A 16,761-nucleotide genomic window follows, 5' to 3' on the forward strand; every position below is an offset into this window, starting at 1 on the left:
TCACATGCGTATGCATGCACACGCTTAAGCTTTTGCATATGCACACATAATTGTAAAATGAAGGGATTATTTCTGACCTAAAGCAAAGGCAAATAATGAAGCTCTTCAATTGAGTCAACCTCAGACTATCTTTACAGTATTTTAATATTGTTAGTAATTGCTCAGTTTTGTCTGTTGTGTTCTTTGAAGGCAACTAGTTGTCACCTAGGCATCATGTAGGTTTTGGGTGTAACTTTTGTTACAGCAAGACAGAAGCCTTTTTAGGAGGGGGGTCCTGCCCTCCTGATGTGTCAAAGACTCTACTTTGTGAATTGATGCTTCGTCTCGACTACACAGTCCGTCTGTGGTCCTGAATAATAATGCAGTGGTGATTGTTGTGCCCTAATGATCGGGGGTCCTGGGCCAGGGAAAAGCTCTTCTCCAAAATGTAAGAGGTCCTCGAGCCCCCAGGCAGAGGAGCCTCTGTCAGACGTAGGCTGACTCACTAGACTGGGTCCTGCCCAGGTTTGGGGCCTGGGACAGGTGTGAAACATCCTTCTTGCGGACTTCACAGATGGACTTCCTTCGGGCCTGCGCCCCTCGGATGGCCGTCTTTATCTTCCTCCAGCCGAGGTGGTTGAGCTCAGCCAGGTTGAGCAGCACACAAACGCCGCTCACTGCAAACATAAAGACCAGAAACACGGTCTTTTCCGTGGGACGAGACACGTAACACTCCACCTCCTTCACGCATGGGTAGCGATCACACTCAAACATCCCTGGTACATTGAAACCGTACAGGAAGTACTGGCCAGCCAGGAAGCCGATCTCCAGCGCGTTGCGGAACACCACCTGGATGACATAGAAACGGGAGATGCCTTCCTGCCGTCGCACTTTCGCACTCTTGTGTGTTTGAGGGAGTCCTCTGGGTCCGTTGGGGATCTCCTTGACCTCCAGGCAGTCGTGATCCTCCTTACTGCTGTCGGGGTGCACCAGGATACCGTTGATGTTGCGAGAGTGAAGCTTGCGAGCGTGATGGTCATGATGGCGGCCGTGGTGACCGTGACCGTGACCGTGGTGATCCATGTAAGGGTGCAGGAGAGAGTAGCTCCGGTCACGCGCCTTAGCAGACTGGTGAACAGAATACGTGATGAAGCACAGGCTCGGCGTGCACACCAGGATGATCTGAAAGACCCAATAGCGGATGTGCGAGATGGGGAAGGCCTTGTCATAACACGCCTGGTTGCAGCCGGGCTGCATGGTGTTACAGATGAACATGATTTGCTCATCCTCGTACACCTTCTCCCCCACAATGCCTACTATTAGGATACGGAAAATCACCACCACTGTCAGCAGGATCCTGCAGAGAGACAGAAGGAGAAGGAAAGGGCAGGATGGGGAGGGGGTGAAAGGGAGACAGGCAATGTCAGTTAGTGAGGAACAAATGCACAGGCTCAGGAAATACCTGGCTATGATTCTGACAATATCAAATTGATTGCAGGTCTTGGTTTCACAGAATCAAAATGCTGATTGGATGCTGCATTGTTTATGTTGAACGATAAAACAATTTCAGATCAACAGAAGGAAAACAGTTTTCAGGCAAGATGTCGGACCGAACTATGCATCTTTGTGTGTGCTCATGGGTATGTTCATGCACGAATGTGTGTGTGCCTGTGTTATCTCACAGCTGCTGTTACAAACACCACTGTGGGACGGTAGAGGTGAACTCTAGATAGCACGCACACGTGAGCTCACTAATCATAAGAGACTGAACAGGAGGGGTCGTCAGAAGGTAAAGGCGATTTCACACTCTCTTTTCTGCTGAGCTGAAATGGGACATCAGTGTGAGTGACTGCACATACATGCTTTAACAGTGATTGCCGTTCACCAATCCATTGAAATAAGAATTAGTGTCAAATGAATTGTTAGTATTTGTCCTATAATATTATGTCCTGCCTTCACTTGTATTCTATTGCACATCTCGTTATCGTTGCAAACCTATGTAACAAATACTAAACTGCTGTACAAATGACCTCTTTTTGACCTCTTTAAAAAGGCATCTCCTGTTCTCAGTGTCACGGTAAGAGTGATGATTATTAGCAGCATTGTGCTGAAACATATATGCTGAAACATACAGATGATGAAAAATGGGGGGACTTCCCGATGAGGCTCATTAGTGCATTGCTGCAGTTAGAGAGAGTTGTGTCCAGGGGCTGGAGGATCGAGAGAGCAGTGCGGCTGCTTTTCAACGCCTCTGAGAGACTGGTGTGCTGTACTGTTATCTTCTGGTGTCGATCCAGCAGGAGCACTGCGGAGGAGGACTGGGGCTTTAGTGCTGCACTGTCAGCTCTTTCTAATGAGCGAGGAAAGCCTGCACATCATGGGGCTCCCTGGTATTTATGCCACAATGCAGTGGATGTGCACGCTCCCCTGCGTGGCGGAGCCAATTACTTAGAACACACTTGTTTCCAAGCCCAAGAGGGGCCACCCAAGGCGACCGGAGGGACAGAGATAGATGGGAGTTGGCCCCAGGCGGGTTAGAACAACTGGGGTTAATGGCGGCCATAGCACGTATGACATGAGCCTTTAATTCAAGTGATGTAACATATTACAACTCATATATGCATTTTTATATGTACATGAAAAGTTGGTCTTTGTTAAGTCTGTGTCAAATGAGACTTTATAGTATAGCATTGAATTAGGACAGCGGCCAGTTACCACAGCAACCAGCGAATTACTGAAAGGTAAGGAGAGAAAAGGGTGTAGACACTTAAGTATGATGGAAGAAAAATGATTACAGTGAGAGAAAATTCTATTTTTTTCCTTGAGGAGGGAAAAAATAAACGTCTTCCAATGAGGCGGCTCAGGAGCTCGTGATAGTTCAGAGGTATAGCAGAGGAATACGTGATAGCGTGAAACAGACCTAAAATAGAGCAGCGCGCCGCTGCAGGACTGTTCCTGCTCCACCTGCGAGAGCACGCCTGTGTGTGTGGGGTTTTTATTTTGTGTGAGTGTGTGTGTGTGTGTGTGAACAAGACAGACACAAGGACACAGAGACAAAGAGGGAAAGTCAGCCATGTGTGTGACTTGTGCAAAATGGCAAACATGTTCGGTCGTCAGTGCTCGGAGCAGCTGTGAGCATATACGCTACACTGACTTTCAGTATGTTCAGAAATACAACAGAATAAAGATTCTCTGCACCTTTGGTCTTTCAAATGTGAAATGCGAGTCGCCAATGTGATTCACATTCAGTCACTTTGGGATCCTTTGCTGTGAGCTGATGTGTCTGCCTCCACTGCGGGTTTGACAGCAGTAGATTTGACCAAAGTGCTGATATTGATGGTGCTCTGCACCACAAGGAGTCCTTTGACGCATTCTGCTCAATGAGATAGAAATCTGTGATCGACACTGCTCATTTATATGCAAATATTTGTTTAGGAAATACGACTCATGTTCAGTGTCAGTGTGAGAATCTGCGGCTCTGGATGCTGATTTAAAACGATATATAGAAGGCAGCTTACAGCACGTCTGCATTTACTGTCTGTTTCTATTCCAGCTCTAAAGCAGACCTAATTATCGTGTCAGTGATAATTACTACATCATAATAGCATTAACTAAATGTCACTAAGTCCGCCTGCTGTCCACATCTCTGTATAGTGACACAAGCTCACAGGCTGGACAGGTCTTTCATGGTAGAACTAAAAAATAAGTCAAGAGTTAAATTGAACTAAAATACATGTTTCAAATACTTTTTATAATTCAGACTGAGCATTTTCTATTTACTGATGTTGTAATGGAACTTCTGCAGATTAAAAATACCTATGTCATCTCTCTATATTTCTCCTTATTAGCAGATACTGCCTATCCCCTATCCTTATATGTACACAACACTGTACTGTATCTGAGGCTTGCTGAGTCCAGGTCCATTGAGGTTCATTTCTGCTGACTTTTAATGTTTACATTTGTTGTTGTTTAGTGCCTTTTGACTGTCTTTAACTTACTCCACATACATAGCATATTCTTTTTCAGCACACAATCAGACAGGAACCAGAAATATTAGAAAAATTACACATGTCAAGGTCCAAAGAGTATTGTTCCTGTACTCATTAAGAAATGAAACTATGTAAAGTGATTGTATTCCTTTTTCATTGAAAGTCTATGAACGTATACAAACAGCACATCAGCCCTTTCAACTGGTTTTCAATGCTTGGTGGAGTAATAGATCGACCCCATGGGGTTGGACAAAACCTACTGATGTTTGGCGTTTTAATTGGTGGTAAACCTGTCTCCTTAATAGATGAGACCGTCTGCAGGAGTCATTGTGGAACCAAAAGAAAATGTAATATAAACCAAAAGTAATGACACATCTGGAAGCCTCTCATCAACTTGTTAACATTTCCAAGTTAATACCAGGAACAAATTATTAATTTCACCTTATCGCATGGACAACTCGCACCAACGTAATTATAAATATGAACTCCTGATTCTCAATCCAACTCTGTGTCAATAATTGTGACAGTAGGGATTAACAACAAGCTGTTTATGGTCCTCCCGTTGCATCCGCCTTCCATAGGTCCATTTCAAGCCATGTGACCACTGCAGCTTTATTCACCTTAACAGTTTGAATGTTCAGACGTACTTATGGACATTCCTGAGATATAAAACTTTTCTAAAGTACTGTACTGCAGATATTGCGTCTATACTTGTCTGTTGGGCAGATTTATGTCGTTAAAATTTCCAAGACATTGCAAGTATTGAGTGTTGAGCTATGTGTGTTTGCCGGCTTGTGTGTTTGTTCGTGTCTGCGTGTGTGTGTGCGTGTGTGCGTGTGTGTGTGTGTGTGCGTGTGCGTGTGTGTGTGTGTGTGTGTGTGTGTGTGTGTGTGTGTGTGTACTCGACTGCTGGATAACAGGATAATCAGCACGGGGCAGATTGCTGCATTAGCAGAAAGTAGTGTACGAAGGTTATCTGCAAACATCAGTGTTTTAAGTGCTGCAGGGTAACGAGCCAATACTGTACGTTGGGGCAGATTGGGACTGGACGGCCTGAACCTGCAGAATATTCAATATCCACCATAAATGAGGAAAAATATGTTGTACTATATCAAGCCCGAGGGAAGAAAATCAAAATAAGGCCAAGTTGATTTAATACAGTGCATTCTCGATCTACCACATGGTCCCTTTAACATTCCCACATCCGTCACTTTATCACCTCATTTCACCTCTCCGGAGGACCTCCCTTCAGACCAATCATTACAATCATGACTTTTAAATCCCTGACACTGTGTCAGGGATTTAGAAAGATTTGGAATAAAAGGAATCAAGTCTGTATCCCTGGATTTGGCTCACATGTGAAAGTTATTTTCAAATGTTCACAATTTTCTTGTGCTGCATCAGTGACAGCTGGTATTTTCATAAAGTACAAAGATCAACAGAGCTCACAGACAAGCTAACATTGATAGAGGGAGACGACGAGATGAGGAAGTAAAGACAGCGACGTGATACTTCGCTGCTGTGTAATATATGAGCTGATGTGCAGGCAGCTGATTGACCTGTGAGATTGTGTACTTGTAATGGTAGCTGCTCTTCAGCTGGTGTGTCGGCTGGACATGCAGGCACTGTCTCTCCCAGAGGCTTTTACACACACAAAACACACACACACATACACACACACACACACACACACACACACACACACACACACACACATACGTTCATTCATACAGCAGCTGCTGTCGCCAGCCTCAAGGGACAACAATTGCCTCGAGCACAACAGCAGATGCATTGGGAAACACACACACATTGGGAATATAAATTAGCCTTTAAATGATATGAGTCAACAAATGTACAAAGTACATTTGCACATATAGGTACACGGACTCTCCCTACAGGAAGCAGTCCTCTGAAGGACTGGCTAAGTGCAGTATTATCTGTAGAGAGACCCTGAGTAAAAATACTCTTCCCGCCCGTATGCTCTCAATAATAAGCTCCACTGATTGCTGATGGCAGCACATAATGAATAAAGACTGTACCAGGCAAAGAAATTAGGCAGCTTAATTATCACAGTGCAGACATTTCTTCCCACCCGCTCCTCATCCACTGCTCCTCTCTCAAACTGTTTTAATAGTTTTAGGTCTTGCCAATGTATCAGACGGGCTGCACGACCGCCTGAGGAGCCACTACCAGCCAGCGTGACAAATACATTAATATGAAGCTAAACTTGTCCGTCGGTTCACTCACTTTAAGCCTCTTCTTTAAATACTTATCAGCAATAATTTTCCTGAGTGTTTACTGCATAAATGATTTTAAAATACTGTCGGCCTCTCTCCGATATTTATTATTTTACACACAAATCACAGAGGTCTTTTCAAGCTGTGAACTTCCTTTGTGCCACAACATGTGCAGAAATGTAATTATCTCACTCGCTCATTCAACAACTCTGAAGGAAATGACTTCCAGCTGCTTTTCAGGAATGAAGGAGGAAACAGAGGGAGACGCTTCAGGTAACTGCTTCAATTATACCTAGGCTGAGAGAGACATAAACAGGTTTTGAGTTATGGTAATGCCTCCCAATGAAAATATGCTCGGATCTTCTTTTTGTTTTTTTCTAAAGCTAAACTCCTTTACGAAACAAATAGATAAAACAATAATCGCCCAAAGCTGGAGGATTTTGTGTTTGAAGATATCTCTAATAATTGATGCCAGTGTATACCATGCAGCCTTCTTCCATCCCATTTGTCTTTATGCATCTAAAATGTCCCTTTCATCTGAATTTAAGTCAAAATAGATTTACCCTGATGCCTTTAACATTTTTCCACCTGATCATTCAAAAATGCTATCATCCCACTCTGACAAATAACCTAACTGAGCACAGATTTGTCTGAATATATGTTATGTTCGCCTTTAAAGAATCAAGTGAATGGAAGACTTTGTGGGAACGTATATACGTTTCCCAGCTCCTTATATCCTATATGAATCATATATAGTCTCCCTGAACCGATAAATAGATGATGTGAATACAACTTGCTTCCCAGATGAAATTGAAGTGCATTTGCCCCCTTTCAGTGGTGGTTAACTGAAATTACATGACTAAACTCACAGTTAATGTATCATGGCTGCCAGAGTTGTTATCATGATTTATTAACAAATCACTTGATGTAGGCTTTTAGGAGTTGTGGTTAATATTGTGTGGAGTGAATGTAATACAAAATGGCACTCATAAATATACTTTAATTGCATATATTTTGTAAGTTTCTCCATCTCCTTATGCAGGTTTTCATATCTCTTAATGTACTCAAATAGCTGGTAATAATCAGATGCACATGGCTTCACCTCCTCAGACTCGACTGCCAGCTTGTTTAGAACAGAGTGAAATCTGACCTGACGTGAACATGAAAGGATTGTATTTGTTTTTGTTTTGAATGAATACAAGGTATGTTATGTCCTATATGTCATCTGTCAATCAATTGTTCATGATGAAACAAATAAGCAATGGTTAAAGAAAAGCAACATCACTTTCAGACTCTAGTTCAAACTGTTTAACTGATTACAGCATCGAGCACGTTGTGTAAATGTAAAAATCTAAAATCTAGAGTTGATTTCACTCCTGACGGTTTCTACTGCGAATAATAAGACAGCATCCATGCGAACACTTGATGAGGAAGTAATCTTTGCTGCAGACTTAACCATGGCAACCACAATGTCACATTCCAGGTGTTTTCATGTCACTGACGTTGAAGTGTACAAAGCAGCAGCTGCAGATTGACGAGGGCCGTGTGAGACGTGAAACCGAAGCAATGAACAAAAAGATGGGGACCCGCAGAGCTCTCTGTGGCGTCATAACCGGGAACGACCCCTTTCACGTTACGCATAGTTTTTTGATCCATTGCTAAATTAAAAATGTTGATTGTTATCTTGACAAAAGGAAACATAGTAGCTGTCATCAAATGTGAGGTATGCTGTGTTGTTACTGCAAACACATCAAGATATTCTGAAGGAGGCGTTTCTTTATCCAAAAGTTACAAAAGTGTTATGGCCACCAACTCACACCGACACCTGCTTATGGCTTTTGCCATCTTTCTGGCAGATTATTCATATTTCTGCCAGTAGGATGCCACCTGGCTGTCGCTGATAATTGTTACGAGACCTTTTTACTTGGCTGAAAAAATTGATTCGCCACACTCTGATCTTAACTTTGGTAAGCAGCGTTTTTACACATGAATCTGATTTAAATCAGATGCTCTGAAAATGTAAAGTACACTAACCACACTATAGAGAAAAGATCATGCAAAAACACGTTCAGGCTCCTGTGGACTTTCCAAACATAATATCTAACTGTAGTATCTTCATGAAGATAACTCATGGTAATTAAAAAATGCATTCTGAATCAATTAACTGCAAATACAACGAAATATAAAATTACACAAAATGTACAGTCGATATGTTTGCCTCACATTCTCTTTATTTTCCCAAACAACTTTAATTTAGTCTTAATTAAGAACATGTCTATATCAAAAAGTATTTTCTGATACATGGATTGATATTCATTGAACTACATTCATAATTTATTGTTTATTAGAAAAAAAATCTGGACTATAATGTATCTTAACCACACGGTCATATTTATAAAACTGATCTATGCTAAAATACAAAGGTTTAAAATCACATCTCGGTACAGTCTACTTAGCTGCCTTTATGATCTTGAAAATAGAGCTATTAATTATGACCCAAAACATTGTACTGCTTTTCTGGTTTAGGAGAGTTTTGGAATCTAAAAACAGACTCGCAGGCCATTAAAATTAATGAAATTCTGTCCTAACCTAGTTAGGGAATTCAAACGTGTAATTGAAATAAAGAACGTTTCAGCTATGTGTATGGGAACATTACACGCCCGGTGAAGCTCATACACACCCCATCAATATGTTGCTGAAATGAATAATAGCCTGCGCTGGATGAAAGCTGAGCTCAGCTTTACTGGTAAAATCCCCCTGTCGAACAGTGTAATCAATAACATTCACCATCAGGGATTGCTAGACAAATAAACTAATGACAACTCTAGATGTGCAGAGAAATGGTTTAATTTGAGAGACAGTCCCTCTCCGTGCCAAAGGATGATGGATTACTAATCCTGTCAAAACACTGAAATATTGCTCCCATTGTTTTGCTTTGCAACACAATCCTCCCAGGCTGTTTAGATTTTTTTTACAGGAAGCGTATTATTAATGATACATGAAATATACTCTTGTTCACTAGTAGACAAGATGATGCCCTCAATTAAAGCAGAGCATTCCTCCATCTTAAATTATTCTGGGAGAAGAAGTAGGGTGCCTGTCTCAAATTAGGATATCTCCTTCTTGTCGATATCCTGACCTAGTTAGGCAAAGTGGAGAGAGCACAAATACGTGCACGGAAACTGCTGGAGGGAACATCTTTTAGGCAGGCTGTCGATTTATTTTGCTTTTAGGGCGAACAAACAAGGATGCAGATGTATTTGCTTTCGTCAAACCTTTCAGGACCGTCCATTCTAGGGCTGTCGTTTTTACCACATGAAGTTTAAGAGCAACAAGGTATGCTGTACACCACTTTGTCCATTCCATTAAAAGGCTGAACAAATCTTCATACATTTTTAATGAATGACTAAAAAAGTGGTTGCAACTTACAACAAGGGCCAAATAACATTTATTAAGATTTTATGAAGTACTTATAATGCTAGTGTGGAGTGATAGATGTTAAATAATAGATGTCACTTTTACGCAGGAAAAACATCAAATAAAAAGGTAACTGGAGACAGATTTGTTTTACAGAGTCCATAAATTATATATGATCGAAACATTGATTTTCTAAAATAACTCTTATTCTGATTGAAATGCAATACATGTGATGTAATGCAAAATACATCACACATAGTTCCTTCCATTTTTAACAATGGAGAGCTTTTGCCTCTTACTCAAGGTGTTGTTTATTCAGACATACTGCTGTGTTTGCATAGATGGTGAATATTGCATGTCATTTCTCTCAGGATGTCATCGTCCTCACCTCTTAAGAGAGCGACAGTGAGAGCATTACATTCATGAATGTTAAATTAAAACACACAAAGGTTTTATGTATTTTTAGAAGTCCATTGCAGAAGACACATATTGAGTTTATTTTTCTGTGTGTGTGTGTGTGTGTGTGTGTGTGTGTGTGTGTGTGTGTGTGTGTGTGTGTGTGTGTGTGTGTGTGTGTGTGTGTGTGTGCAGCAGGGTCAGTCAGCAGCTCCAGAGGAAGGAGCTCTGACACAGATTCTCAGCATTGAACCACTGCAGTGGGAGAACTTCTCTTGCTTCCTCTGACTACTCCCCCTCTAAGGATGCCCCCTGTATCCTTTTTGTTCCACAGCTCACATCCTCTCCTCTCTATTCTTCCATCCAGCAGCACTTCTTATTTTATCATCCTTAGATCACTCACTCTAGTCCTCCATTATCTCTGCCTCTTTTTTCACTCTGCTTGTCTTTGGCACTGACCTCACTACAGCATTGCAGTGTAGGAGAAGATGCATCAACACACTTCCTTTCTTCCATCCTACCTGCAAGGTGTACAACTCAAACCCAAAGGCTTCATGCTCTCACAGTTGAACACACAAACAAGCACACCTGTGGTCTGCAAAACACCTGAGCACCACTTGTGAAAAATAATGTTATATTTTAATATTCCGCATGTGTATGGTACATTTTATTGCCTTTAAGTAGAAGTATACATCACATATTTATGTTAGAGAGCAGAAATTGTAAAATTGTACATACAGTATTTAAGACAGTCTAAGAAGTTAAATGAAAATGTATACTGAAGGGATGACCCTAGACAAATTGAAGCGTTTGCAGTGTTGTGTGGACAAATATCTGTTTTTGGCAGATTGACAAAGTATACGAGCAGTTGTTTGTCCCACTGGATGAAACATGTCTCATGTGCATGATCATGTAAATTCCAAAGGTTTTCAAATACCGGTCTAATATATGGTATACAAGTTAAGGAAAATAATAATAAATGTAACATTTCTAATTGTAGAAACAAGACTTCATGATTCTGTTGTAAAGTGCTACACCAGACCTACCAACAAATCTCTGTCTGACAGTTTAATATTTATTGCAAACCTGTTGCTACGAAAATATATTTACTGTATTAAATGTAAATTAGTCATTATGTGTACAACATTGTAAGACATATTAGACAACTGCAAACATTGTCAAGGCTGCTGGTGTTATATTTTAAACAAATACGCCAGTATATCAACCATATCAACAAAGTATTAATTTTGGTCACAAAAGTCTGGTCTGTAGAAGTCTTTGGGATGTATGCTGTGTAACAACATGCTGCTTTGAAAATTAGTCAACACACAGTCTCTGCAAAGAAATATTTAAAGGAATATTTGCAGGTATGCAATAACTGTACGCTTCCCTACAAATTCTGACCGAATAAGTCCAAAGGTCTTTATGGAGTTGTGTTTTTACGATACACACCAAGTATATCATTAGTCCTGGTTGTGTCCTCACCGGTTGGCAGCTTACCTCTGCCCTTCAATAGCAGAAATGTCATTAATGTAATTAATTAACACTCTGAGTGAGACACATTGAGACATTTGAGCCACACTGAACCGTCAATTATCTAATGCTGAATATACAGTAAATGTAGTTTGGGCTAGAGCATGAGGTTAATGCAGCCTTGACAATGATTTATCTCACTGTGTCATCATGATTACAGTCATTGGTTATCCATGCACACGCTGTACATTGCCAAGTTAGAAGTCAGGCAAATGGAAATCACAATACAAACATGTTAATCTTCGAATGAGTAACAATATGCAAGCCACCTGTGGTTAGTCAGAGGCACAGAAGCAACTCTCAATTTGTCCATCTCTTTCAAAGACCATAATTAAGATAACCTATGCCACTGCGTAGAGATAATCCATTTCTATTTTTAACACTGTTACTTAGCCTCGGCTAATTATCTGTCCTATGCCAGGGCATAGGTTAGCTTAAAACCTACAATTAAGAAGGAGCTTAATTGTAGCTGGATAAGACAGTCTAGACATCCAACAATGCTATCTGGCAGTGTCTCATGGTGGAACTACGTCCTCACATTGCAAGAGAGAGGGCTGGCACTCAAACAGATGACCGACATGCAACCATGTTCCAAAGTTTTGATGCAGGGGAGACTTTTCAGCCATGGGGAGACATCACTGTTCTGCTCTTTGGAACTGCATCCTCTGAACTGCAAGCGCACACATGCAAACTCTTTAAAAAAAACTACACACAGGCTGGACATCCTATACGTGATGCCATCTAGCGGTTGCTGCATGCTCCGGCCACACACCCCGTGAAGTGCAGGACTTCACAATGCACAACAGTGCAACGCGTCATCACAGTTGGTTGTGTTCACAAGTGCAACGGACCACACCTGACCACACCCAACTGGGCTGTTGGGTGTGGTCAGTGGTGCAACAGACTTGAACCTTTCAACCCATAGAGGTCAGTGCAACAATTTTGACTCCATACTTGATTTAGTGTGGAGTTGCTCATTAACAGTCTAGGAGGCATCTTCACAGCACAAAACTGTGCGAGTGGTGAACAATTCTCCAACTTGCTGGTACATCCAAAGACATCATTCTGATCATTTAAATGTTAAGTGTAATTGATTTCCTGACCATGCAGGCACATGCTTAGGATTAGGAATCAAGTCTTTATCTTTAGTAGTTTTAGTGTTATTGCTTAGATTGTCTAAGAACATCTAATGTCTGAAAAAGCCTGTCTACAGGTAAAAAGCCAAGACCCAGAACCCACTTAATTATAACTGCTACACCCTGACCTGCGATCTCTTTCAACGAAACTGCATAAGAACTCTCCAGTACATTTATTGAAATATCTTGCAAACAAGCTAGCTAAAGGGACAACATTAAAATCTTGCTTGACAATAAAAACAAATTAAGGGATCTACAGCCTGAGATACTCACAAAATACTGTACAAAGTGATTCCAAAGACAATGTTTCTTGACTCGCATAGCATAGACAAGCAGAGTAGAGAGAGGGAACCTCATTGGAAAGCGGCTAATATTACAGCTAATGCCCTGGGGTCAACTAGAGAGCCTTGTAGGACACACACAGTCTGAGGGAAGCCAAAACACATAGGGATCGTTTACGGAGCAGTTCACTATATTCAGCACAGGAGCAAATATAGCTGGTGTCCTGGACATCACAAAAACTACTTACTGTATGAGGAAATTATTTTACTGGTTCATAATATCGTTCCACAATCTGATGTCACCTTGGAGGTTTTCACAGTTTAATCTAGTAGATCCATATGAAGAACAAAAAACTGGTGCGCAAAGAACTATTCTAAATTGAGCCACTGCTCATTTGACTAAATGTATTTTAGAAACCCTTTTAAATGTTCAACCAGTGAAGTGCATGATCACCAAATAGCTCAAATTAAGCATATCAGAGGAAGCCATTACATCATCAGAGTGTTCATTTGACTTTTGAAAGAGGTAGCAGACAAATTGAGAGTTGCCTCTGTGCCTCTGGAAAAAAAAAAACTCTAGGTGGCTTACAGTCACATCATCCAATGATGACCCCGTGCTCACAGGGGATTGCTGATTGAGCTGCCAGGACTGGATTTTAAAGCTGCATTAAGTAATTTTTGACCACTAGGGGGCGGAAAGACTCCAGAACAAGTTCACAACAGTTAGCAATTAGCTTATGACGTTGTTATGGCTAACATGTTAGCAAACAGTTGCCTACTTACAAATCCAGCAGAAACAGAGCAACACGGACATCCCTTTGGTCTCCTTTTTCTGGCCACCTGTTGAATGTAATTCCAATATTCACAGGCATTTAGCCCTTGTTTGGTCTTCCAGCGCATGAATAATATACCTGACTCTTTTTGGCTTCTTAAATGTTCACGTTTCTTCACCAGTTACTTCGGCTCTTTGCCATTTTGCGCTGTACAGTTGACAGACAATTAGCTTGTTTTAGCTTCTGGGTTGGGAGCAGCTGCCCACGGTCGTATACGAACAGACATTGTTTTGTTTTTTGTCGCTCTGGACACCAAAACAATGAGCTGAAAATGGCTGGTAGCTCTGTAGAGCTTCATAGGGAGATGGTGATTCTCAGTGATACCGGCAATACCAATCCCATAAGCAGGAGGGAGTCATATAATTAATGCCACAAAATATTTCTTAATGCATCTTTAAATCAAGTCAACATGCTCTGTTATATGCAGGTTTTCGTTCCGTCTATGGACTAGACCAGGTGATTTCATTGTTTAAGGCACTTTCAACCACGGAGGAAGAACTCACTGAAATGACTTGGTGTAGTGTTTGATTGGAAGGAAAATCTCCATTGTACATGGTTTCAGATCCCTGATCATCAGAAGTTTTGCAATAATGCGGCTCACATCATCTCTGTTGCTCTGATGCAGTAACAATGAAGGATAAAGTCTAATGTGCACACAGTGCTTAGTGTAGTCAATAAAGGCATGAGCCAATTTTCACTCCTTTAACTTACACACACACACACACACACACACACACACACACACACACACACACACACACACACACACACACACACACACACACACACACACACACACACACAATCCACTGGAGCAGAAGAGAGAAGATTAGGCCATGCCCTTGTTGCGGACTACCTGAGGTTGGGTTAATGAGCACAGCAGTGCAGACAAATTCTTCGTCTTTCATGGCTTTCTGAAAAGCAATTTTCAAATTACAAATCTATACATCCGGGATTCCTTTTGACACACTTTTCCCAAATGAGCATCCCAGCGTGACATTTGGATTGTGCTTAATGGGTGGAAAAATTCCCCTTTTGCTTTTAATTAATCACACAGAGATGATGTGGAGCACACAATTCACACAGATTGTACAGCATGTCTCCATGGCATGTCTCCACTGCTCATCAAACTCAAAGCTCATCTGTTCAACCTCCACCACAAAACCATTCTCACACCAAATATGAGAAAAGATCAAATCAGACTTTCACTATGATGCAAATAAGTGTCTGCTGATAAGGACGAATTGAATGAACTTGGCGGGGGCAGGAGGGGTTGTCTCAAGTTCACACAGAGTTTAGAGCCATTTACTCCTCCTTTGATTCTACTTTCCGCACCTGCTTGCTCACCATCCTTTCATCTTCGCACCTCTGCTCTCCTCTAACTCCCACTCCCCTCTCCTCCTTCTGTCCTATTGGTCTGTGACCAAAGCAGCAAGCGCTATCTATCAATAGGCTATTAGGTATCAACACAGGAACCTCTCTGACTTAACCATAATGCCCAGAAAAGCCTGCTATTGATTATGCTCAATAAGTTTATCCCTTAACTAATGATGGGTTGTGGAGGACAGGGGTGAGGAGAGCAGGGAGGAGGAAAGGACGGGGGAGGCAGTGATGACTGTAGAACAGAGGAGCGCACTGGGACAAGCCTGAGGGAGGGGAGGGGGGTCATCAACTGATACAGAATAACACATACTGTACATAAAAGAACCCAGCTCATCAGTATCACCAAAACCAGAAATTAAAACCGTTACAGTCTTACCTTCCAATCATGGTAGAGTGCTGCTGGACAGCCGCCTCCAGCAGCCTCTCCAAAATGGTCCATTCCCCCATGGTGACGGAAAGGTTGCAGGGCTCTCAGAAGAAGCAGGGCTTGGGGAGCCGACCCCTCTGTCTCCGGCGGACCCTTTCTCCTTACACTTCCTCCCAGGACCGGACTGCGATCTTGTGGACCTGCCAGCCGGCGGGGGTACAGCCAACCCCGTCCCCGCAGCAGCTCCCTTTGTGACCTCTACACGTTGACCTGGCCGATCGGCAGCCTGTCTTTGACTGTGTGCATGAGAGTGAGCGTCTTCTCCCGGGCCCGTCCCGCTGTGCTTCTCTTCCTGGTGGAGGAGAGGTGCTGAGCTGATTGCCTCCCCCTCCTCTCTCCCTCAGCCTCTTCCCTTCTCCCCCTCCCCTGTGCAGTGATGCTTGTCCTCCCCCTGCCGCACCACTCCGTTCTGCGCTACAGCATATGCTATAGCTCAGCGTACGACAGCCATGATCACCCTCTCTTTTCCACTTGCCTCGCTCCGTCCCCTCGCTCTTTCCCTCCTCTTCCTCCCCTGTCCCTGCCTTCGTCCTCAACCCTACCCCCAGGGCACTCCTTGTACTTTACCTGCACCCCCTGCCATCAGAGCTGCTCTGCGCTCGTCCTTGCATTGTGTAGGATCTTTGCCTTTGCTGCACCCTTGCTACAACCTAAACGCACGCAAACACACACACTGCATGTAGCGGATCCTCCTTGGCTCACCTCAGCGAACAGCACCGTAAACGCGCACGCTTGCACTCGATGACAGCTCTGAATCCCACTGTCCCACTTCCTACTGAGGACCGCAGATCCACACCAGCACACAAAGCTCCTGCCTGCTGAATGTCATTTTACGGCTGGAGGAATGGTCGCTCCCACAGCTCAGAGCGCTACAAGGACCCATAAAAACCTGCATACACACACACACACACACGCGCGCTCACACACTCAGAGCCGCACACGCAAACACACTGCCACCCAGCCCCTCGGTAATAAATCAGCTGCCTTGCTGCATCCAGTCAGGCTGAACCAAGGCAGTGTGCTGCAGACCTGCTGTCCTGTGTTGTCCCCCCGGCTAATTTCAGCACAGTCCAGTGCCCAGAGTCATGTCTGCTGCAGAGAGCGGGAATGAAAAGCTGTCCTGTGAAGCCTACTGCTGAGCTCCATCATC

The 16,761-nt window shown here is 42.7% G+C and overlaps 1 protein-coding gene across 1 annotated transcript; it reads right to left on the minus strand.

The window, feature by feature from the left end:
* Positions 1 to 465: 465 nt before the first annotated feature.
* LOC306753668 (gap junction delta-2 protein-like) lies at positions 466 to 15,631 on the minus strand (the record flags this gene model as incomplete). Its single annotated transcript, XM_079237565.1, has 2 exons — positions 466 to 1,336; positions 15,561 to 15,631. The coding sequence occupies 2 exons, from the start codon at positions 15,629 to 15,631 to the stop codon at positions 466 to 468; spliced, it is 942 nt and encodes a 313-aa protein (XP_079093691.1).
* Positions 15,632 to 16,761: the final 1,130 nt, after the last annotated feature.

This window comes from Taurulus bubalis (genome assembly GCF_910589615.1).
Source record: "Taurulus bubalis genome assembly, chromosome: 2".
Taxonomy (NCBI): Eukaryota; Metazoa; Chordata; class Actinopteri; order Perciformes; family Cottidae; genus Taurulus; species Taurulus bubalis.